The following is a 24,879-nucleotide window of genomic DNA, read 5'->3' on the forward strand; positions in this document are numbered from 1 at the left end:
AAGGAAGTCGTAAGAACAATTACGACAAGATTAACATTCTATACTGAAATTGAGAAAGCACTGCATTCTGAAGCATTAAAGCCAAACATATTAGCAAGATCATTTTGACTTATTTAAATACTAAATGTTAGTCATCAGAAGATGTAACGGAGAAACACAAAAGGAAAAGTCCATCACTTGCCCTGCTGACTGTGAACTACTGATGATCTATACTCCTGCAATACAGATCCCCACACTCATTTTTATCTATTCTGGTCAGCGTATGAAGCAGTAGCCAGGAGTTACCTATATTCAAAATTCTAAATAAGTATCATTGCAAGCCTCGTTAGTTGAAAGAAAAACAAGAAATAAATGACAATAAATCTTACCCAAAACATATGCACACAAACTTGGTTTAGACTCATAAATGAAGTCTGGTGCTTTTCCTGGGATTTCAATGCCAAAGACCATTTCCTGTGTTCTACTTTTTTTTTTTTTTCCTCCAGAAAAACCTGGCCACGGAATGAATTGATTTGTACCTCTTTATCATTACAAATCCTATATCCAGACAACATACATTTCTATTGTTCATAACCTTTTAGGGGAAAACACAAGAATAGTGTTTTCCTTTAAGAGGAATTCAATTTTTCCTTAAACAAAGCTGTTATTTAAATGACATCCCGGACAACCATTCTTTATTGTTTCATGCAGGGCTCTACAGAAAGTTTGCTTTTCCTGTCCCATTATCTAGCGTCAAGGTGTACTGAAAACCCAGACAAAGATTTAAATACCCTCTGAATTCCTTCGGGTATCCATTTCACATCAATTCTGCAAGAAAATCTATTCCAATCCTATGGGACACGCCCTTCTTATTACTACTCTGTGCTTGAAGATGATATACTCCATAAAACCAAGGAGATTTTTTGCAGTCTTTCAAAAACAAGCCACCTAAGACAAGCCTCCTAAGACAACCAACCACACAGGGCCCAAAGGACAATCTAAACCTACCGTCACCCACCAGCTGGTGTCTGATCTGCCAGGAGCCATTGCCATACCAGCTCCACAGCTGCCAACAGCTCGCAGATAAGGTCACTCCATGAAGAAATTTATGGGCAGACTAACATCATGTTCCATGCTAACCTAAGGCTTGCCCTTATGTTTATATATTTTAGCAAGCTTTCTGAAAAAAAGTAGTGTAGAAAAACATCTGTAAAAATATTCAATGCACAGGAGTCTGTCATTAACTTCAGTACTTTTTCCCCACACAGGATTTTTGTTGTCTTTAAGATTAAAAAAAGAAAAATCCCCTAATGAAGTGAAAGAAACTTTACCACCTCAACATTACAAGTACATGAACAATTTAAGAAATAGCCTTTTTTATTGAGCAGGATTACTTCACTTTCAACAACATTGCGTAATTGCTTGCTGAGAGGACTTTTTTTAAAATATAAATTATTTTAAGTCCAAAGTTATAAATGCTGGGAGTAGGGAGATACGTGACAAGTGCAAAAATTTACCTTTTTTTTTTTTTTTTTTTTACTTGAATCCTTCCACAGGGATCAAGACAAGTTTATATTGTCCTTCCATAGGGATCAAGACAAGTTTATATTGACAACTGTTTTACTGTTTTTAATGATAGACGCAAACAGTACTAACCTGTTCCTATGATTTCTAGCTTCTGGTATACCTTTATTAAAGCACCAACACCTGCCTTATGTTTTGTTTTTTTTTTTTTCTTTTTACCAACTTTAATATATGATTTCTGATGGTTTTACTTTTGGACCGTGTATTAATTTCCCAGTTGTGAACTTGAATCATAACTCAAATTCCGGTTAGGTCAGCTTGATTCATTACTGACTAATATTGATCAGCAATTTCATAGATGAGTGTCAAAACACTGAACACTTACAGTAAGAATACCAAATAGTAAAAGCTGTGTAGTAAGATTCCGTTGCAAACGAAGAAAAGGCATCTAAAGGCTGGGCTTCCTGCCTCAAGTTATTCAGGATGTTTTTAAGGATACCCAATTTCTACATTGCACAGAAATACTTCTGCAACCCATTTTTTTTTTCCACCCATTTACTGTAGCTTATTTACTGAAGATCAATGGGGAAAAATAAAACTTCATAGAGAGTCTTCCTAATGTTCTCCTCCGAAGTCAGATGCAGGTTTTTGCAACATCCACCTGGACAAGACCTTGTAGCCCACCCACTACATTCCACAGCAGGAGAAAGCTGCTAACAGCTCTCTGGGTCGACAGTAGTGAATTCAGAACAGATTATTTAGATCAGGGTTAACTATTATGCTGTGCATTTCTATTAATTCATCAGGTACTTAACTCACTAGCTCTTTAGGGAGTATGTATTCATAAAAGGAAAACTGAGTAGATAAAAGGTAATGTGATTTACTACAGGAAAAGCTGGCTTTTAACCACTGAGTTGGGTTTTAACAAGATGGTATTATTGTCAGATACAAGATACTACCAAAAAACTTGGGATCCGTATGTGGGGTGGATGAAGCTACAACAGGAACAGAAGAAAGCCACTGAAAAAGTGAAGCCTCTCTCCAACACCATAACGCAGCACATACTTCAACTGGGTAATGTCAATGGAAAGGCTAGAGCTCCATGTACTTTGCCAATACATCTCTGCTCCTGAACAAATAACATGACTTCTGTTTTCATTTTCTGATGATACAGTAAATAAAATGCATGCTGATCATACAAGTATACAGGTACGTACGGTTTATTTTCATAAATACTAAACATACAAATCTTTTAGCCTTAGAAATCTGAATTGCTATTGCAGCATTTCAAAGTCATTAGAATCTCTGAAAAGATGCTAACTTTTTTAAAGGAGCTTACCCTTAAAAATATGGCCAGATCACCTGCTGATTTTCTCTGTACATTCTCATAAACTTTATTATCAATTATAATGTGGGAACCTTACCCTTGAAGATTCATATGAAGGACTTGGCTGACCACTTGTTCCCCATGATGTGGCACCTGTTCGCTCATCCATACCTAGCAATAAAAAGAAAAGCACAAACCTATAATAAGAGATAGCAAAGTCAGCTATGTTCTCTGATGTAACCTGAAAGCAAATTCCATCTCTTAAGATAGTATTTCTAAAAGCAAAATTTAACATGAACAATTTCCTTGATAACGAAGCTGGATACAAAGCAACCTACTCATTTACACACCTGCAGCTGCTGAAAACAGGAGCAAAAAAAAGTTAAGATTTGCAGATCTGTAGTGCCAGCCCTACATAACCTGTAAGAAGTTTACCCAAGTAACAAACAAGCTCAGCCACATTAGGCTGGCTTTTTGCACAGCATGATTTATCCTGCATCTTTAGCACAGAATATTGTAGTACATACTGTGAAATGTACACTTGTTATTACTCTTCGCTCTCATGTCTTACTTGAGTATTGTAAAGCCTGTGAAATTATTTTCCCTATTTGGTCTTCATATTACATGAAAGATATTTTAGCATAAGGGAGAAAAAGGCAAGACAGAGTGCTTTATATTTCAATTGCCTAACAAAAAAAAGAAAAACCACAAAGACTCATGATGTCTGCTCTTCTAAAAGAGGAATCTTTTTTAATTCTGTAACGGTTCTTTTAGAATCAGTTCTCTTTATGCAAATCAAGGTTACAGCTCAAAAGAGAAAGGGGAAGGAAAAAATAGGGAGAGCTTTAAAATCAGTATCAGAATATATATCCTGTGTATTATCTAGCCAACAATACCATTGCCAGCACTTGCCTCAATTACTTTCTATTCAACATTAACTGGCTAAACTATCTTTTAAACCACATTCCAAAACAACTAATTGCCATAGTACTCCTACAGTAAATTCATTCACACAGGGCAAGATCACTATTCTAGCAATTGTGCCACTGATCATATACAGAGAGAGCACAAGACTTTTTATTTTTGAAGGAAGGAACAATTCCATCCTAAATGCACGTTGGCCTACAAAACACAACCAATTACTTTTTTCTCCCCCTCTCAACCAGACTTATCCCATAAGGGTTCTGAAAATATAGTATAAATGCCTAATATGTTATGTAGTATAAATCACGAAGCTTTATAGCACCACAATTTAGAAAAAAGACTTCAGTGCAAGTTACTCCACACCATCATTCTTAAGTCCAAACTTTATATTGCAAATTTGTTTTCGCTAATGTATCTCAGACTGGCCACATTACAAAATAAAATGCAAGAAAATACAAGCTGGTATTTAAGTAGCTACTTACACAGTGATAGCATTCTAATCATTATTTCCTTAAGGAACATGCTTTATGAAGTTATAAAATACTGTTTTAACAAAGACAGCCTGCACAAGGCATGTTAAACTGAAAGTACAGTCCACCACCCAGATGAAAACTATGGACTCCTTTCTTGTACTGCAGGAAGAACCCTCTTTGTAAATGCAAAAATTTCCCTATATTGAGCCAAGTTTGTGGAAGTTTGCTGCATTTTGCAGCTGACAGCATTGTTGTTGTTTTATTGTAATTGATCCAGGAGCTGAGTAAAAAGTCGTGGCTGGCAGTGACAAAGGCCAAAGTAATCTTTTGGCACAAGTGACTCTTCTCTGCCAGAAACAACAGCACCAGTAATCCTATGAGAATCACAACAAGTCCTCCATTGCTTTAGTTGCAGAAGACATATAGTAGGAGGAAGAAAAAAATCTTACCCTCACATAAGTGTGAAAGTTTAAGATGATACATAATAATCTATACAGGAAACAAGTCAGGAGATAATGGTTATGCATGGAGTGTTTAGACCCCTAATCGGGAAAACGTGTTACTTGTTTAAAAATTAAAAACTTGTGTCAGTGAGACACAAGGACTTATGTTAAGGTTCTGCTAATTAGCATATGCACAGCTAAAAATTCCCATATTTTCATTCTACCATTTGAATTATGCATATAGATTGATCAAACAAACATCTCTAAAACAAAAATATAACATTTTAAGGTTAGAAGGAAAACTATGTTTTAAATTCTTCACAAAATTCCTTTTTCTAAAAAAGCCTGTACAGTTAGCTAGAGTAGTCAGGAGTATCAAAACTTTTTTTTTAAACCAGGTGTTTCTCCTATTTTTTCATGGGTCATTTTTTCCTTTTCTAAAAGCCAAAAGTAGGCTTATAGCTAGATCAACTGTTTAATACGAATTTGCATGTGAGGCATACACATTCTCACTTTAAACCTCCTTGAAGATTGCATGGAATTATTTCATATACCACATAAAGAACACATACGCTGTGACTTACTGCTACAAGATGTTTTGATTTCACTTGGAACGATACCCCTGCTGCCCCCTGGCCCCCCAGGCAAAATAGCACATGCCAGACGAATTAAGAACTGGCTACCCAACAATTCCCAGCCAGGAAATCAGATACATATTTATGCTGGTGCTTAAGGAACCTGTTCTGCTTTTTACACTATTATTTTTTCCCACTGATGATATAGACAAGAAAAAATCTCTGACTCTGCAAGAGCCAGAGACTCAGATAAACTCTAGCAGGCTGGGCATAAACTAACAATATTGCATACTTCAGTATAGCCAAAGGTATTTATGCATGAATGAACCAGAAGCATAAGATAAACCTTCCAGATGGGGGTGGGAAGGTGGACACAGAGGATATAAAATAGGAGCAGTAATCCCAAAAGAACATGGGAATCACCCTTGGTAGTATCAATTTAATATGTCTCAAAGGAATGGTGCCACTGAAGGGGCTCAAGCATTTTCCTGGGAAACCCAAGACAGAGCAGAACTGGGCAGACCCTCACCTTCGTAGAACCCCTGCCACGAGGGAAGCTGGTGACCAATCCCAGCATCTAGTAATTCATCAAGGAAGTTAGCGGAGACAGAGAAGATGTAAGTGTTCAGAGAGCACTGAAAAATGTGTCACACGTAGAAACGCTCCAGTATCTCAGTCTGTTTACGTAATCCAAAGAGGCATATAAGGGTCTAATAATACAGATACATATATACATATAATGCAGATATATGCAGTCCGGCAAGCAGAAGTATAACAAGGTTCTACCCCTTCCTCTTTTTTTTCCTCCTTTAAAGCGCACTAGGCAGTGAGGATAGTAAGGCACTGAAAATGCCGCGTGCTCATTTCATAGCCTTCCACCAAAATCAGTTCCTGCTGTAGTAGATACGCCATAATTTATCCAGGGAATAATTCAGTGATTTTTGCAGTTGCTGCAGATGATTCAGCCAGCAGTTGGTGGCCTGGTTCTGGCTCACAAAGCAATTCTGTTTCAGGCTCTACCTCTGCCACCCCTGCCCTCAGTTGCCCTGGAAGTGGTCTCTGCAGCTCTGCGACCTGCAAGCGCAGCCCAGGCCCCAGGAAAGAAAGGCTGCCTGTTCCTCTGTCACCTCAGCAAGATCAGGCCAAACAGGTGCAAGAATACACTCCAGCTTTAAAAATTGAACTCTAAAAATATTTTAAGGTTTGGGTTAATGTCACTGTTAAGATGGCAGTGTGAGCATTTCAAGCTCTTTTAGAAGAGAGGTTGAAGAAGCCTGTTGTGTTACTACTTCAACATATGTATTCATCCTGAAGAAACAGGTCCAAACATTCATTTAATAAAAAAATTGATTTTACAAATAAACTGAAATGAAAGTTGGTGTTCTTGCTGGTTTAAGACAAAGAAGACCGTATTTAAACTTGTTTCAAGAGACTTGAGCTCTAATGTATGTGTAAGCAAGATAATATACTTTATAGGGTTACCATCTGCTCAAAAAATGATTTGACCCCAAAAAAATCACATTGTAGATTGTTATACTAGGTACTCAAGCTATGAGTTTCTATCTTTTATAGCTTCTTTATCCAATTTTGTTTCACAGTAATGATATTCCTTCAGATCAGATTCAGCAACTGAAATCAATTGCAAAAATACCTAGAGCACAAACTGTAAAAGCACAGATTGTGTTTTGCATCTTAGACACCCAAGCAAACCGATCTGTTCTTAGACCCCATACTGCACCAGTCTATTGTGAAGTATGATACAAATTATGACCTGAAATATCATTTTAGACATAAGTGGAAACAAAAGGAAATCAGTTTTCCTTTGTCAAAGCAATATCAATTAAAAATTTTAAGTCTCAATAGGTTAGAGTAGTTCTCAGCCTCTTCTTGTTGATCCCAAATAGAAAACATTTCTCATATTATGGTAGACCTAATGTTTCTAATAGAATATACACGATTTTATTCTTTTAAGAACGCACTTAGACTTCATAAGCCAGATAAACAAGAAAATATACTTCTACATATTGCCATAAAAATTACTTAAAACCAAAAGCAGCTTAGACAGTACATGTCATTTGGTGATCTTAAAATAAACAAAGCATGAATCAAATGGAGAGGAGAAATGAAACCTAGGCAAGCTAAGAGCAGCATAGATACTTAAGTGCCATTTCGATAAATTCAGATGCAACACTAATTCGGTAGAAGGCAAAACACTTTCGTTTCAAACGCTACAGAGCTTTCTCTATACCCCCCACGCCAAAAAGGAAAGGCAAGGGGAAACATTTCAAGCATGAAAATATATTCATGAGAAACTTCAAATCTCAATCTGTAATGATCAGAGGCAAGCCAATGATAACTGAAAGCTAAACAGAACACCACAATTTAAGTGGACTTCAGTACTCCTTCTCATTCATCGTTCTTGGAGAAAAATGGAGGAGATCCCATTATGGTACACTTAGTCCCACCCTTGACAAAGAGTTTCTAACAATTCCAGCCTTCTACCTCAACCAGAGGGTTGCTCAAACATCTGTCTCAAAATTGACTTGTGCTCTGAATGTAACAGCTTTATTTTGATTGCTTTGTTTTGATCCAAGTGAGATTTTCCTGATCAGATCCTGCAGTTCTCTCCAGTCCTTCAAATCAGAAAGGAAGTTTTCCCAATGCTAACGCAATAACCAGTATTTCTGCTTACTAAAGAACCAGTGGGGGTAGTAAAAAAGTATCCCTTTTTGTACCTTTTGTTCGGGAGAATAAGTTAGGGTAAAAACTACCTTGAATCTTGAACCAAAATCACCTGGTACGAACTCCAGACTCCACAAGTCCTTTTGGAAACTTCCTGGGATCATTTTATGATGCATGACCCCCCTGTATTGAACCACAGAATCTGAGGTTGAACACCTAATCCATTTTGTGGTCTAAAAGTGAGGTTCTCCTATGCTTGACTGCTTCAATATCCTAACCTACCTGCCCAGTCAGGTTTACAAGCGTGAGAGTAAAGGCTGTTTGCTACCAACGTTTAATAACAGAAATCCAAAAGCACATTGAGGCACTACAGAGATTGATGCTACCCTGAATAGGCATCACGTATCTTAATTATGACCCATAAAATATTAGCTTCCATTTGGTTATTTATATTTGCAAAGACCAGTTTGTAAGATCAGTTTCCAACACCAACAGTAATCATGAATAGTAGTAAATAAATTAATTTGCATGTTTGAAACATTGTTTATCCTGAAGAATCCAAGAGCATACGATTGCTTACCTTACACAGCAAAGAAAAAGCTCCTGCTATGCAAGTTATTTTGGAAGTTATTTTAAGAATAAGAGGTTAACTACACAAAGTTAATTTCCATCCCCAGAATAAGCAACCACAATTAAAACTTCAGAATAAAGTTAATCAAATGGGAGTAATGGACAGCAAGTATACAACTTGCCTGGGTAATAACCAAAGCTTGGACCAAAAGTAGTATTGACAGGTGTTAAAAATGAGTTTTAACCTCAAAACTATCAGCAACTTGAATTCTCTTTATGGAAAACTTTAAAAAAAATATGTACTTCGGTGGAGAAAATCTGCAAGAACAGTATATTCTCAAGTCAGAAGACAAAGTCAGTGTACACTGCAACTTTTGCTAACAACAAAATACTTGCACTGTATAAAGTCAGAAGAAATTGGTAAAAAAAAATCTGGTTCTAGTAAAACTGGTTTAAAGCTTCAATTTATTTTAACAATGTGTATTCAAATTGTAACTTGGTACCAGCAATACAGCTGTCTAACTATCAAGTATGTTTCTGCTTTTTTTTTTTCCTCCACTCATTACCTAATATAATTTGATATAGGATGTAAAAGAAAAAAGCAATTACTACTTTTAACTTAATTTCACAAACAATCCTATTCATTCCTTGTAATAATGCCCATGTATTCTCTACATAAAGGAACATTAGTTTATTAATTTCTGTAGTAGCAGCACTCTCAAAATGTCATTTGTTGTCTACTTTCCCTTCTTTATATTGTACACTTCCTAGACTCTAAATCAAGTCACTGAACAAACCAAATGCCTTGACATAACCTAGACACTTCAGGTACAACACAACCTGCTCAAGATAGAATTGGAATTGGCATTTCCCACCCAAATTGTCCTATAACAGAAAATGGCATACTGCTACACCCTTCTTACCAAGAAAAAAAAAAAAATAGAAAAAATCAGGTTCAGTTCAAAGACGAGGGCATATTTAGTGTATGTAATACAACGCAAGTAAAACATTTGTTATTTCTGTTAACTCAAACAGTAAAAACACAAGCCAGTAGAAAAACTATAAATAACAGCATTTAAACTAGAGAGAAAAAAAATGCAATTTCTTTACAAAGCCCTAGAGGTACTTTGTGAACTAAGGAGTAAAGCTGATCTTTGCCCGTGAGCATAAGTACTACCATTTACTACAACAAACCTTAACACAATTCTTCCATCCAATTTAAGCCTAGATTTCTGAAAGAAAAATAAAAATGCTGTTATTTACAGATTATATGCTGCATATAAATAATAGTTACGTGTTTGTGCACACAGACTATGTTTTGAAACTTCCTTGGTTGCAAAGGTGAACAAAGCAAACAAGCTCAGAGATCAAGCTTTGAGCAGGGCTACAAGCCAGAGCTTACAGCAAACACACACACAGTTAACTGCTATTAAATTAAATTGCATCACGCTGCTGAGTCTCCTCCCTGTATCGAACCATGCAGGAGCAGATTGAACAGCTCCAACAAGCAAGTCTGTCTGAAGATACTAGCTATCAGAATGATCTATTCTACTGGCAAATTTGCCTGTGGTTACTTCAGTTATGTCTCAACAGCTTTATATAACCACACACCCTTTAAAATATACGTATTTATATACAAAACAAATCATGGCCAGCGTCACAAGATCGAGCACACCAGGCCAAAAATACTCAAATATAGTCCCAGAGGCAGCAGCTACTGTTACCAGTTGCGTTACAACATTTCCCAAAACTGCCAATTGGAGCAACAGAGCATAAAACAATCCAAGTTACCCAGCGTACAACTGAGATGCTAATTCTAATGAGCAAAGCGAGAAGTCCAAGTGTGACAGCTTTTCTAAAAGTAAGTCTAAAACGGTTAAGAAGTACGTTCAGTCATTCACTGTATCACACAGCATCCAGCAAGCTTTGATCCCCCTGAAAGCATATCAGTAAACAGACTAAATTGTGAACACAAAGAGCAAAGGCACTGTTCTTGGAGTGGTACAAACCAAGATCAACTTGAGGTCAGTATCTTTTCACGCTGTAGATTATTGTCACACGTTTTTAAACAAGCACAATTAAAATACAATTTAAATTACCCAGTTGCAACAAATTAGAAGTGATCTGCTGATATTTAGAAGATCAATAATGCATTAATTAACAATCAGATGTTTGAAGGAAAGAAGAAAAAACAATTTAAGAGCAAAGGAGAAGCCATGCTGAAAAGTCATCACATTTGTACAAAATAGCATGCTTTCCATTTCCTAGTTCATAGATGAGCCAAATGGAAAATATCAGACAAAACATTGTCACCTTAGAGATTCAGTATTTTGAGCTTTAAGTAAGATGACAGGTACAGAATACAGCACCACAAAGAAGAGGCCAACACAATCCCACATTTACACTTCTGTGATTTTAAATAATTACAGACATGCAGTCACGATCACAGAAATCTGGGTCTGATCTTTAGAAGATCTAAACCAAGTCCTTTTCCTAAAAGCACGTGGAGGAACACTTAGATTACAATAATGTGTACTTTAGGAAAGTATAAGTTCTTTGGCTATCCAAAACTTCTGTGATCTGTAGACCGCCTATTAACAGCAGCACAGCATCTTATACCGAATGAAGCAGCATGCTAACATTTTCAGCTTTTCATACAACAAAAAAAGCAGAATACAAAGAAACTGAAGAGGTTTTCATGTTTACCTCAGATAGGCATATATTAGAAAAAAGAACATTTATAACATTTATCACAACTACTTGCTCTGAAGAGCACATTTAACAGACTCACTCGCAGAGAGGGCTTAACTCTCGTTACTGAACAGGAGCGCAGTTACGCAGCAGAGCTGTCTGCAGCCAGGTCCAGCACGGAACCTTCCTAACAGAATTCTCTTCCTGACGACTCAGCTGGGAACTGCTTTCTATTATACGAACATGCCAGCATTAATCATCATCTTGTAACTCTAAAAAAGAAGTTTAGCTGTTCAGTATTTAAAAGAGTGAAGAAAGGTTAATGGATAAATACAAGCACTGCATGTATCTGCTCATCTAGGCCAGAGAAGCAGTAGGCTAGCTCTACAGCACATGTGAACAAACAAAAGGAAAAATATGGGATATACCAACTTAGGTAATTACTACAATCTGGCTCATTTAGCACCCTTCTTCTTTCACAAAACAAAAATAAAATCAAGATTTTTTTTTTATTTTTTTTTAATCCAAGCAAGAAGCTTTTGCAAGGTTAGAACTTCACTGTTGGCCCTGCAGCACAATGAAGTCCTGATGGCTGCTTGATAATAGCATCTATTAATCTGCCTGAGCAAAATGTGGCTGCTTCTGTCTATTATTTCAGGCATGGAGGAGAAAAAAAAAAATAAAAATAGGCCTTAAGTTAACTATTAAAAGCTTTCAGAAGTCCTCTCTTCCTGCATTTATAAAGTCCAGAACTTTAGCTGCGGAAGTCAGCACTGCCCTACCAGTATCCAATATTACTTTCTTCCAGTATGGATCCTGTACTGGTACTTCCTCCTCCATAAGCTCCCTGGAATGTAATCCAACTCTTGCCAAACGTTCTCCTTTCACAGAGGCTTAAAGCCAACAATTCTCAATAATTTGGTTACTTCCAAAAGTCATTGTCAGATTCCAGTCTGAACCAACTACAAAGATCTGGCACAGCCTGTGCTGCCAGCAGGGCTCTCAGACACTTAATCAACTAAACAAACTAAAACCCCCACTTTTTCCTTCCTCAGCTTAGAAATATACACTTCTTCCAACTTGTTTGACAGGGATTTTATTGCTTTTTTTGAGACACATTCTCAAGGTAAGAAAATGTAATGTTATCCATCAAAGGAGAGAGATAAATCCGTCTTGAAACTTCATAGATACCATTATATCTGCCCAAATATTTGCCAAATCAAGCTCCTTGCTGCTTGGGCTGTTCGCTGCCTGCTGAGTCAGGCAGGCAGGCTTTGTGTTGACAGCTCCCTTAGTATGAGTGGCATTAAATGATGGCATGCCCACAATGATAGAAAGCTGATGCGATGCAGTGCAGTCTGCTACATCAACAGACAAGCTGGAAGGATGATTGCTCTCCGATGTTAATGGGCCTTGCACCAGTACACAGCAGTACTTCAGCAACAGAGATGTCTGAGGGAGCCTCGTTACTTTCAATCCCTGAAAACATTTGTTTCCGTTCATTGTGTGTTTTCACTAGCTCCTTTTATTAAAATGCTGTTCCTCGCATTTAACAAAGATGAATCGCCTCAGTAGTAAGCTGCCTGATACTTGCATTCACTGGTTTCTTCCTTCATAGCTACCAGGTATTTAAGCAACCTACTGATTTCTGCTCTACTTCCAGATCATCCAAGTTTTAACATTTTTCTACTAATACAGCCATGTTGCTACAGCACTGAAGTCTGAAAGGATTACCTTCCGAAAACAAAATTACACCTTTAGAGGATCACTAACACAGAAGTAACAATTCTAGAAGAGTCAAAACTCCCTGCTCAGCACTGTGGTATTTAAATGACTAAGAGTAATTACAACAATTTAACACTGTTAATTAGAAGAAACATCCACGTATCCCAAACTGAACGAAGTATTATCACTCTAGCTACAAAAACAACTTACTTTTCTATCCCAAAAATAACTACTAAATCTGATGGGATCTGATTCGAGAAATACCTAAAGTTTCTAGCAAAGAGGCTAAGATTTCTCTACCTTGAGTTCTTACCCAAGAGACAGACTTACTTTTTTTTCTCCATTTTGAAGACTTGACTACCCTTCTTTCTATTTCTCCTTGTAGCTTTTCATTCGGTACTCCATAGCTCAGCTGGGCTGTGCAGCATTTCTTGATTGCTTAAATCCTAAATACCATACTTTCTACAGAAATGAGTTTTCAATGCTTTTCTTGGAACAAGTTTTATATGAGCTGAAATAGCATTAATAAAATGCATTTTAGAAACCACACACACTTTAGAAGCAGAATTTAATGGAGAAGTTAGAACTGGAATTTATATTCAAATAACCCAATTTTTAATTGGCTTCACTTTCTAACACTACACCTGGAACTTACATACCTGTTATTGTTAACAGATTTTTTTTTTTTAATAAATGAGGACAAGTAGCACTTTGAATAAACAAAAATTTTGCTGCAGCTTCTCAAAGTATGCTGTTACAGCAGTTCTGTAGGTTATAGCTGGAAAATGCTGAAAGCCGACAAAATGCAGAAGACAGCCTTTCTGTGGTGAAAAGCATCCTTACCTTATTATGTAATTATCCTTCCTAAGGTAATAATACAGCATTAAACACTTCCAAACATTAACTTGCGTGTTCTCTAGTCAAGCCACAAGTAGCAATCAATAACCAATTATTTTCTTAAATTTCTCCTCCCAGAATGTTTTGAAGTCTTTCATTCTACAAAGCCATAAAACATTCTCACAATTTCATTCCTATAAAGCTTGCACCTCAAAATTAAAACCAGATTTCTAGGGGTATTTAATGAGAACACAGAAAAAATGGTTTTACATTAAAATTAAGACAAATACCGTACAGTTTACTATTACAGGTAAGCAAGAATAAGAACTGAAAGGATATTGAAAAACCTACAATTCCTTAGCGCTGCAGAAAGGAGGTAACCATCAGTCTTCTAAGCACGGCTTCCAACCAGAGCTGTTAGGCATGTGCAACTAATATTAACATGAAATCTCCTCATGCAAAGTAAGCCTTCAAACAGTAACGTTTACCAACTTCTCACAAGGGATTTTGATAGAGGAACCATTGCCAAACAACAGCTTATGAGTCAAGTTTTCTGTATGCAAACACAAGCCTGTCTTACTAACAGCTAAGGGCTGGCTGCCACCCAAAGCAGGCCATGCTGCTTCCCTTAACACTTCGCTGTCCCCACTGCCCATATCCCTGCGTACGTTTCTTCCATCCCCATACTGGTACCAATGCTCTGTAGGTTCACAAAGAAGCTAGGAGAAAACAACCACGAAAAACAAACCTGGTTAGTTTCTGGCCAGATTAGCTGACAGAAGTATCTCACCACAGGGCCAGAAGAACACCAGTGCTGGCAGAAGAGAAGGGGAGAGAGCACAAGAGTAAGGCAAGGCCAAAGTCAGGGTTGGGGGAAGGGCCAGGGAAGCAAGCCCTTCGCTTCTTTCAGCATTTGCTAATGTGAGACTGACTATTCAAACTGTTTTGAAACTGATCTGAAACCAGAGTGAGTGCTTGGGAGCAGGAGGCAGGGGCAAGACCTCACTGTGAAGTGATGCATGAAATTCTACTTTAGGACTACTGGCTTTATCAGGCCCTCTTACCACAGCAGTGTGTCAGAAAATAACCAAGTGCACATTGGAATTATCAAACATCTGATGTTTTTAAGTTTTTTTTCATTTGTTTGTTTTTAAATAAAGGTTGTAGAACTGCTCACTGTTAGGGAACAAACAGACTACCCAAAGGTTCACCATCACCAGAACACTCACTCTCATACTTTTCCGTTCACTTGCTAGAATTTTTGCCAAAATTTAGAGGAAGAGTAAGTTACTTCAGGATAAAAAGCAACCAAAACCAGGAATTTTCCTTCCATTTCTTCTGCAATTAAAGACAATAAATAAATAAATAAATAAATAAATAAAGCACTTTATTCAAAAATTTAAGTACTTTGTTAATTTCAGCCAAAACAAGTCTCGGGCTCCATGTACCAAACAAGCAGTATTTATGAATTCTTATAGCCCATTTTCTCTTTTGTGTTTTATGACCTAAGTACTGCCAAAACAAGCCAATTTAAAACATCACCTCTCCAGGTGGTGGCTTCAGGTTTAAGTTTTCTTGGCCTTAAATCATGCGCTCAGTTCTCTTTATGTTACTGCTTATGTTTTATGTCTGACAACAACTTTCAGACTTTGCTTCACTTTGTACTTTACTTTTGCATATTCCAACACTCCAATACAATAAAATCTGTTTAAAGTGCTCAGCTTTCGCTAAGCCAGTGAAAATAGTGTGACCATTCTTAAGGATTGTCAAATGTTTTTACAGAAGACAGACTACTCACTATCAGTTTAATACTCAAACTATCCATAATTAAAGAACAGCTTGTGCCTTTTGAAAGGGACAACCATGACTTTGTATCTGGGAAGGAATTTATTGTATTCCAACCACAGAGAACATAACTAGCTTTAAAAATTGTTGTTGTTTTGTTTTTTTTTTATAGACTCCATTATTTGAGGGTTCTAAAGGCATCAAGTGTCTCTCCACACAGCTTGTTTGAAAAATTACTGACGTAAGTTCAGAAAAAAGACACTGACCTGCTAGATAGCATTCTGAAGATTCACTCACATAACGAATGAGGCAATTCAGACTAAATATCGTACATAGCTTTGAAAAAAGTTTTCACTGACTAAGCATGCAGAGCATATTTCTTCAGAAGAAGCAGGCTCATACTTGTAAAAAAAAATGTAGGAATACTTCTAAAATGAAGTGAATTCATAACTGAACTCTTCATGTTAATGCAAACGGATGTGAACGGAAGGTCTAGACAGTGTTCATGTCCTTTTGTGCCTTTCCACAGACCTATCAGGGATTTCCCTCAGACAGCCGCACCAACACGTTCACAAGTACTTTACAGAGTTTTCAAAAGTGATATGAAAGCCCAGCAAATTAAACAAATGCACATTGAGGCACCTGGCAGGATGCTAGTGAACTGAACAGAAAAACTCAAGTACAAAAAGCTTCAGTAGCAATTCTTCTTTACTTCACTACATATATCTTAAGATATAAAGCTTAAAAGGAAGTACACACATATCACACTCAGGTATGTATATCGGCAATTTGGACTTAAAAAAAAAACAACAACATGTATTGCTGATTATAATATCAACTTCAGTATTAAAGAACACAGATTGCCTTCAGGATTTTAATTCCTCGGTTGGTTTTACTTTAAAAAGCAAGAAGTAAGTTTCAAGCCGCATCCATTTACCTTTTCAACTTCATTGAATTTTTAAACATCCTTGTTTTAAGCCTTGAATAAGACATTAACCCTTAATCACTTACCAAGAAACCGTAACACTGAGTATGTTTCAGCCCCTAAGCTGAAAACCCTTTAGCATGGTTTTCGTTTTCCTGAAGAACTGAAAGTATAACAGTATCTTAATGCTGAACCCATTATGGGAGAAACAAGTGGGGAAAAAAATACCATCAAATACTGTATCTAATAGACTACAAAACAATATATAAAAGACAGCATGGAGAAATAATCTCTACCTGCTTTCTGTTAAGAGAGTTCAAAGTGGAACAAAATATCACGCGTGGTGGGACCTCTTAAGATCTGTGAAGCCTCTAAATTGTCCCAGCCCTGGCTTGGTTTTTAAGACTTCTTTAAGCTTGAAGACACCAATGCATTCTATTCCTACAGGATTTCAATCAAACAGCTTAACTCTTTCATTGTAAAACCAGAGTTTAGCACTTCACAAAGAGTCTGGTAACATAGATGAAGCTAAGCTACTTCATTTCCTTTTCCATTAGTGATGAAATACATTTGAAGACTAAATTCTATACTCACTGCACTTGATTAAATCCAGAGTAATGCCATCTACAATGCTAGCCACAGACAAGTAACAGAAGAATTTGATGTGATGCCTGTACTGATCTAGTGCTGTACTTAGCATGTTTTCAAGTAAGACTCAACTACATCTCAACTACATCCCTCATTCTAATAGTAAGCTTTAGAAAAATTCTTGTAAGCCTCATAACGAAATTTCTACTGAACAGAAAATCAAAAAAAAAAAATAGAAGGACACATCTCTCCCTCGAACAGGTGTATCAGACTCAATATTTGGTCTAACAGAAATCCTACAAATATAACTGTGTACTTATTATGTGTATGTCATTTTTTACACAAAAAAAAATCACTCAGCCAGACATTTTCAAAACAGCTCCAAAATTAGTCTGTAACTGCAGCAATCGTAACTCAGTTAAGCTTCCAGACTGCAGCCAGTTCACAGCAGGTCTGAGTAGCTCAGTTGTTAACAGCAGCCGAAAGCTCCAAATTAAATCATATCAAGCAGCTCATAGCACAGGTACAAGTAGTTCATCCTAAAAACATACTGAAAGAATATAAAACAACAATGTTTCCACTGACAGTATTTATTGAAACAACAGAAGTTTCAAGAACAAATCTAGAAATCAACTTCACAAGTATGTGAGTGATCACAAGTATGGCTGTAGCCCTGAAAAGTTTGGAGAGACAGAATATACTACTGACGAGAGATAGGGTAAGGGTAAGAACCACCAGCTTTAGGTAGCTTTTTACTATTATTTCTTCTTTCTTTGGTGGTGTCAGCCTCATTTGAAAGGGAAATCTCTCTGCAGAACACATTGCAATTGAGAAGTAAATGAAATAAGAGTAATTCAAGGTCACCAGCAGTATAAAAAATGAAGAATGAACCACCTGTAGAGGTCAGTATTCTAAAAGTGTATCAGCAAAAATGAAGCTGCATACGTCAAGTTCCCTATTTAGGATGAGCCATGAGTTCATGCTGTTGAACAGGCAATAATCTAACGCGCTATACACATCCGCATATTCTTCCTTGTCCTCCTGACAAACAGCACAGGAATGATTTTGCTTTAACGTAACGTGGAGGCAGATGAAAACCACCTATAATTCAGAAAGTAACTGTTTCATCACAGGAGTAGTACTTGAGTAAACTGTTTTTCTGCAGCAGAAGATATCCACCACTGTGATCGGCTGTTTAATAAATTTAATGTCAAGAACTCCTACACAGAATTACTTATAAAAAAATCACAGATACTCTAAGTCTACTATAGCTCAAAAAATTTAAAGTGCGCACTGTACTACAATTCAAATCTCTTATTATTAAAACATTAAAAATTGGTCAGATGTAAAAGAAAATGTATTATTAACACACTACATAGTGAAAAGGATAATGAGAATTAATATCATTGTATCTGTCCTCTGAAAGCATGAGACACACCAGACAAGATACCAGTTTTAATCTAAACTTTCTGTTGATGTCAGCAAGAAACTAGAACAGAAAACACCTGCTACATAAAACGATTTGTTTCTCTGACATATATTTAATTCTGCTATGTTGACCCAGACATTTCAGAGGCAGTTGCTCCTTGAATGAAAGAGTAACAACTCAATTTTAAGTTATAAAACTGAAAGTTCTTACGTTCTCAGGAAAAAAGCCAAAAAAATAAAAATCCAATGAGGCTCCAACAAACTCACTGTTTTTTAAATACTTAACCTCATTATCTCATATTTGTTTGCTGTTGTATTTGATTTTAGGATAGGCTACAGATGATTACTTCCTGTCTGCCAATACTTCCCTTTGGAACACTGTTTTCACTGTGGTTCTCCAAGTTTTCATCCTCTTCAGTACATACCCAGGTACTGTACGTGGATCCGGCTGTCCATTATATAAACAGTTCAGACTCCATCTAATTACTCACACAACACACGCCAGCAATAATGGTCAATGGGTTGATCTAACAAAGCATTTGTTTAGGAACCTGCTTGTGACAAGTCATATTCTTGCATGTTTGATTTTTTTTTCATTAAAATTTTTTTTTGCATCTACTAATCCATCTACTAATCCAGAACACTCACATTATCAATTATGCAGACAAAGCAAGCAAGAGGTTCTTTGAATAACAAAACCTTTGAAAAAGATCTTATCAGCAGAACTCCCTGCACCAAAGAACCCTGTACTCTTCAGCCTATTTACTTAAGAGTATGAAGGAATTACTTTAGTACATGATCAGAGTATTTGATGTGTCACTCTGTTCATATGCATAAGTGGGGGTATCAAATAACAGAGAAACTATCTCAGAGCAAAGCTTTATTTGCTGTCACCATTGCAAATACCGAAAGAGCAGCATCGTCACGTTTTTCAGCCTACAAACTACTTTGAATTGTCTACCTGTTTAGAACACCATTATAGTTAAGAAACTACGCAATATATTTCCGTGTCACTGCCAGGATCATCATAGGCAGTGACAGAAACCATTTCCCTACAACTTCAGGACCTTCTAATATTAGGACACTCTCATTTCTGATCTTCAAGGGGATCAGGATTTTCAACAACTTCTTTGGGATCCTATCTTACAAATGAAGTTTTCTGTAAGCAGACCTAGATCAAACTCATGAAGTCATTATGGAACTGCAGAGATTTAAGATTTATAAAAAGAATTTTCTAATGCATACTTGTTCCAACAGCGCCTTAAGTCAAACTACTGTAATGTTACAGTTTCTTTTTGACATGGCAAAATCATATACAGGGATAAAAACTTGATGAAGCAGTATCTAGGTATATACTTAATGGTTATAAACAGCAGATAAGATTTTTAAGACTAGCTAAAAGAAATATTGAAGTTCTCAGAGAAATAAACTGAGATTTGAGTCTTCACCGGTTAGGAAAAATTTTATAAGAGCCTTAATCAGCACTGTGACTGTTTTGAGAGGCCAGTTTGAAGTATTAAAAAAACAACTTTCTTCTCTCAAGTGGGCTTAAAATGTGTGTCCAACGCCCATACCACTGGAATAAGAGTACAAGTGAAAGTCATTTGAAATTTCTTCAACTGAATGTCTTAAACTGAAAAATACTTGCAGCCACTGTGCTAGAAATGGCACAAACCTCAGACAGAAGGCGCAATTTCCTTGTCAACAGATTTTCACGGCATGGCCACATCTGTAATATGTGGTAGCAAAGGCAGACAAGCAAAAAAAAAAAAAAAAAAACAGGAAAAAGAAAAAGAGGAAAACATAAGAGCCTGAAATGGCTCCACAGTCCAGAAAGCAAATATAAGCACGTGTATATGAACTACTTGACCAAATAAATCACAAAATGAATCGCTTCTTCTTTTAGTCATTCAAGTTCAAATATCCTGGGTAAAAACAGAAAGGAAAAATAAAGATCTCTGGAAATCACGAGTAATTCTAAACCTGCAGGAGATATTTTTCTAAAAATACAAAACCAACACCACGAGCCAAACAGAGCACATTTCAGTAGGTTTGATGCCCATTGCGACAATCTGGCATTTAACCATGGAGATCCATCTTAAAGTCACCAATTTCTCTGAGAATGCTGTGTGTTCCAGCACAGTGCCACCACGAAACTTTCATTGCTATGTTTGTCTCAGCACTTTGAAAGAGTGCACCCCAGCATCTTCTCTACAGAAGCAGCTCTAGACTGACACAAAGAGGTAAATTTTGCTGAAACCAATCAAGTGCCACCTCTACCAAAGACTGAGAAAAGCTGACTGCCTTCACAATGAAGTAAAATTCTGTTACTCTTTTTACTGTTTTCCCAAATGCATACAAAGAATTTTCTAACACAGATGTAGCAAGAAACGTCTGACAGGAGTTAAGAGTAAAAAGAGTTTTAAAGACAATTTAAAAACATTTAAGCAAAGTTACTTTAAACACACATTAAATTTGAACTTAGAATCTACAGATACTGTGAGCTGATTATTTTTTTTTCCATTTCTAAGTTACAGTCAACAGGCATTATTCTCTGCCATACTAGGAAAAATCTCACTTGAGAAATCGATAGCTGCATCACTGCAGGATTTCTTCTGACTTTTTAGCTAGAAATTTCAGGAGAAGCAATTTACTCATAACAGAAGTCATGGTAGAAGACTATCACACTTTTTTTTTTTTTTTTTTTTAAAAGAAACACACTTCAACATACTAAAAAGAAAAGAACTCTGCAACAAGACTCCTCCAGTGACTGATGAAATACTGATGAAGTGATTGAAGAATCAAGTGACACTGACATTTAATTCCAGAAAAAGAGTTAGTCTGTTTTTTAAATATTCCCACTGAATGTTCGCATTTGGGCAACAGAATCAGCAAAATGTCCACAATACAATTGTCCAGATAAACACAGCTACCTATGATTGAGAAATACAATCAACTGCAAGTTTTCATTACCTGCTACAGCAGTGTATTAGTGTTTAATAAAGCATAACATTGAATATTTTAATATATGTATGTGAAAGGCTTGGGGTGACAACAAACTGTGTACACTGAGATGTTGAAGGGTAAGATTAAGGGAGAGAAAGCACAAGAGGTATTCATCCAGCATTCCAGATGCCTGACACTAACATCCAATCCTTTAAAAGGAGACACAGGGGAAAGTACAACTTGGTTTTTACTTCAAGGTTGGCAGATCTGCATTGAATCATACTTACGGGAATGCAAAATTTATTTCAGAAATTGTTTCATTTTAAACACTGATACCAAAACTAACCAAACCAAAATTTTTAAAAGCAGGTATGCAAAAGCAGCATTTTCTTATACTTTTCAGACAGATATTCAAATCTGATCAATGTAAGATCGAAGAACTAGATGAGGTAGCAATACTTCACAGAATATGTCCTCAACCCTGCAATCAGGAATTAAATATTAGTTGCAGCAGTGCTTACATTCTTCATACCATTTCATCCAAGAACAGGATCCTAACTCTTCTCTGGCATCCTTATACTACAATGGCAAAGAGATGTTTGGATGTTCACAGCACTGGTATGACCTTCATATGATCAGCTTGAACTGCTGCATCATGACATTTCAAAAACTAGCTATCAGTTAAAGAACTAAAGTAAAACCTGCAGTTTTTCCTTAATTTAACTCTCTGAAGCAGCCTTTAGGGGCACAGAGAAGTCAATCTGCAAAACAGTCACTTCCGCATCCCATTTCTAAACAATCTGAAACCTAGCAGAGATCAAGGAGCTGATTATTCACAGCTTTCAGTACACAAAATTGTGCAATATTACAGAGTTCTGTAATATTACAGACAGGTCTCAGTGCCTAGAACTACTACATTGCGCAATTCAAAAGGTAAAGAAGATGTAATCTTGTCCACAAGTTTACAGCCAAATCATGAAGCTTAGACTTTGCTTCTTACAGGAAACTATTCCATTGAACTGCCTGAAAAAAAAAAAAAAAGAAAGAAAAAAAAAGAAAAAAAAACACAACCTCTACTTAATAGCAAATAAGAATTATAATCTTCCAATAAATAATGCCTAAAACAGCGATCAAAAATAGTCCCTATGGTTCCTCTGTAAAGATGGGTACCTCTCTACCCTAGCAAACAGCACTCAGCATGAACAACATGAAAAGTTTCTCACCAGTTAAAGCCCAGTCTGAAAGAGCTATTTAAGCCCTGTTACTTTCAGCTGGGACAGTCTCTAGATGCGGAGTCTCTACATCTCCACATAGAGCATTTATTAAAGGAATAAACAATAACGTGACTCTATACAGATTTTTATGTGGACTTGCTATTTTCAGTGGACACACGCTGGTTTATGCTATCATAATTGTTTTTAATATGATAGTAACTGTAGCATTTGTATTGGAAAGCACAGGCATGATAAAATATCTAAAATGGTAAGTAAAGATCGGGCTTGATTATACTGATGGATGTAAGTTTACCTACAAACTAACAGTTACCTGTGCCATATCTGTGTCACTGTAGTACAATTTTAAATATTACATGCAGCTTTTGCATGGAAAACATTTTCAATGAATGTATTAAGCTTATGTAGTTCTCTTCTACTTTTACATCTACTGCATTTATCTTTTGAAACAAAACGGGAAAAGGTAAGAATCACTTCACCAGATATTTTTTCACACAAATGTAAAGGTCCCATCTAGACTAATAAATAGGAAACATCAGGTGTTATTATTGACTGATAGAAACAAAATTATAAATGCAGGATAGGAACTACTGACTGCATTACAAATGAGAGGACTTCTTGGGAGTGGGATGGGCTGGGTGGGAGAACAAACAAGTAAAGGATAAAGAAAAATAAAAGCCAGATATAAACAAAGTGAGAATATTTGAACACCAAAGAGTAGGTGTGTATCACTTTAAGAGAACCTGACAAAGATAAAATGTTTTCTAATAAGCAGCATATGCACACGCACAGACACGCAGAGCTCCCTGCCCTTTCCTCTTCCTGACCGTTTCAGCGAACGCGCCATGGGAACATTTCAGATGAACAGCCCTGCCTCTGAGCATGCAGGCATGTGGCCCACAAACAACTTGCAGTAGGCAGGGCTCCCTGCAAGCTCAGAGCCTGCAGCTATGCCACCAGGTGGGAGCTGCTACACGGATGCTGGGCTTCCTCCTAACTGAAATATGGGGAGAGTCAGCCTCTATTTGTTCCTACCCAAGCAAGACTACTTATTTGGATGACAAATAAGGAAGATGGTCACGTTACAACCTTGAATAGATTTGGCTTTAAGAAGAAAAACAAAACACACACACACCTCACACATTTAAGTCAAGAGCAGAAAGGAAAATTAGAGCAGACTTGACTAGGACAGATGTAAAGGAAAGGGACAACTGTCCTCAAAAGCAGACTCCACTCTGTGATTCAGGTGCCACAATAACATCCCTTTTCCAACTTAAAAGGAGCTGATCATGTTACAGAAGATCAAGTTAACAGTAGCAGGCAATGTCAGGTTATGAATGCCACAACCTCACCGAAAGGAGAAGAGTATTTAAGCATGATATTGCCATTACCTTACTTAAATCTTACCAAGTCACACATGCAGAAGTCTGCTCTTTTTAAAGAAGCTAATATATTAATAGTAAATGGATTAATTAATGGACTACAAAGGAACAATATCATAAATTAATTCTGATACATCTCAGCAAAGTTGCTGAAAAAGGAAAAAAAAGAGAGAAAAGATAATAAAAAAAGAGATCAGCATTCTACAAGTATCCCTGGGGGAAAGCAGCAGCCGATCATGGCACACATTACCTCTGCCCCTTGTTCATCCATCTGCTGCACCCCAAGGAATGCCACAGGGAAAGCAAACATGTGGAGCACAGCTAATAACAGCAATTCTGTCCATATTAGAAACTAATTATCACCCTTTCCTATCAGGATCAGTGCTTCCAGAATTATAAGCAATTTACCCTACTAAACACAGTCTAGAATTTAACACTCAATAACTCTATAGCTTAATTTTAAAAATGCTGATTTGGAGCTATATATAATACAGATGATATTTTCTTTTCCTTCTAGACAACCTGCTCTCCTGCAATGGAAGGCTTTTTTTTCTTTATAGTGAAGGAATGAAGAGAAAAAAGAACTCCGCTTAAACACAACCCTGTGCATTTGTAACTCTCAGCTCAGAACTGCACAATAGCTGTGATTAAGTCTATGCAAATGTAGCTGAAACAAAAACATTGGTTTTCTTTTGTATTAGCAATCCTCTGGAAATAACAGCATGAAATCTCATTGCTGCTCCCTAACAAATATATTACTTTTCATTAGACACACAGACCATAAAACTACAAAATGAGATAAAAAGCTGTGAATAGCATTTTATATACTGACCTTGCAAACAG

At 36.7% G+C, this 24,879-nt stretch overlaps 1 protein-coding gene across 7 annotated transcripts in view; it reads right to left on the minus strand.

The window, feature by feature from the left end:
- The window catches only part of TCF12 (transcription factor 12), a 158,617-nt gene that overhangs the window by 111,917 nt on the left and 21,821 nt on the right, over window positions 1-24,879 (minus strand). For 6 of the 7 annotated variants that reach the window (XM_068696249.1, XM_068696250.1, XM_068696248.1 and 3 more), the window contains exon 4: window positions 2,928-3,001. In XM_068696249.1, coding sequence (XP_068552350.1) covers window positions 2,928-3,001 — 74 coding nt within the window. Of the gene's footprint in view, window positions 1-2,927; window positions 3,002-14,101; window positions 14,119-24,879 lie in introns of those variants that run through there. The other variant, XM_068696251.1, reaches the window with a different exon arrangement.

This window comes from Anas acuta, chromosome 12 (assembly GCF_963932015.1).
Source record: "Anas acuta chromosome 12, bAnaAcu1.1, whole genome shotgun sequence".
Lineage (NCBI taxonomy): Eukaryota > Metazoa > Chordata > Aves > Anseriformes > Anatidae > Anas > Anas acuta.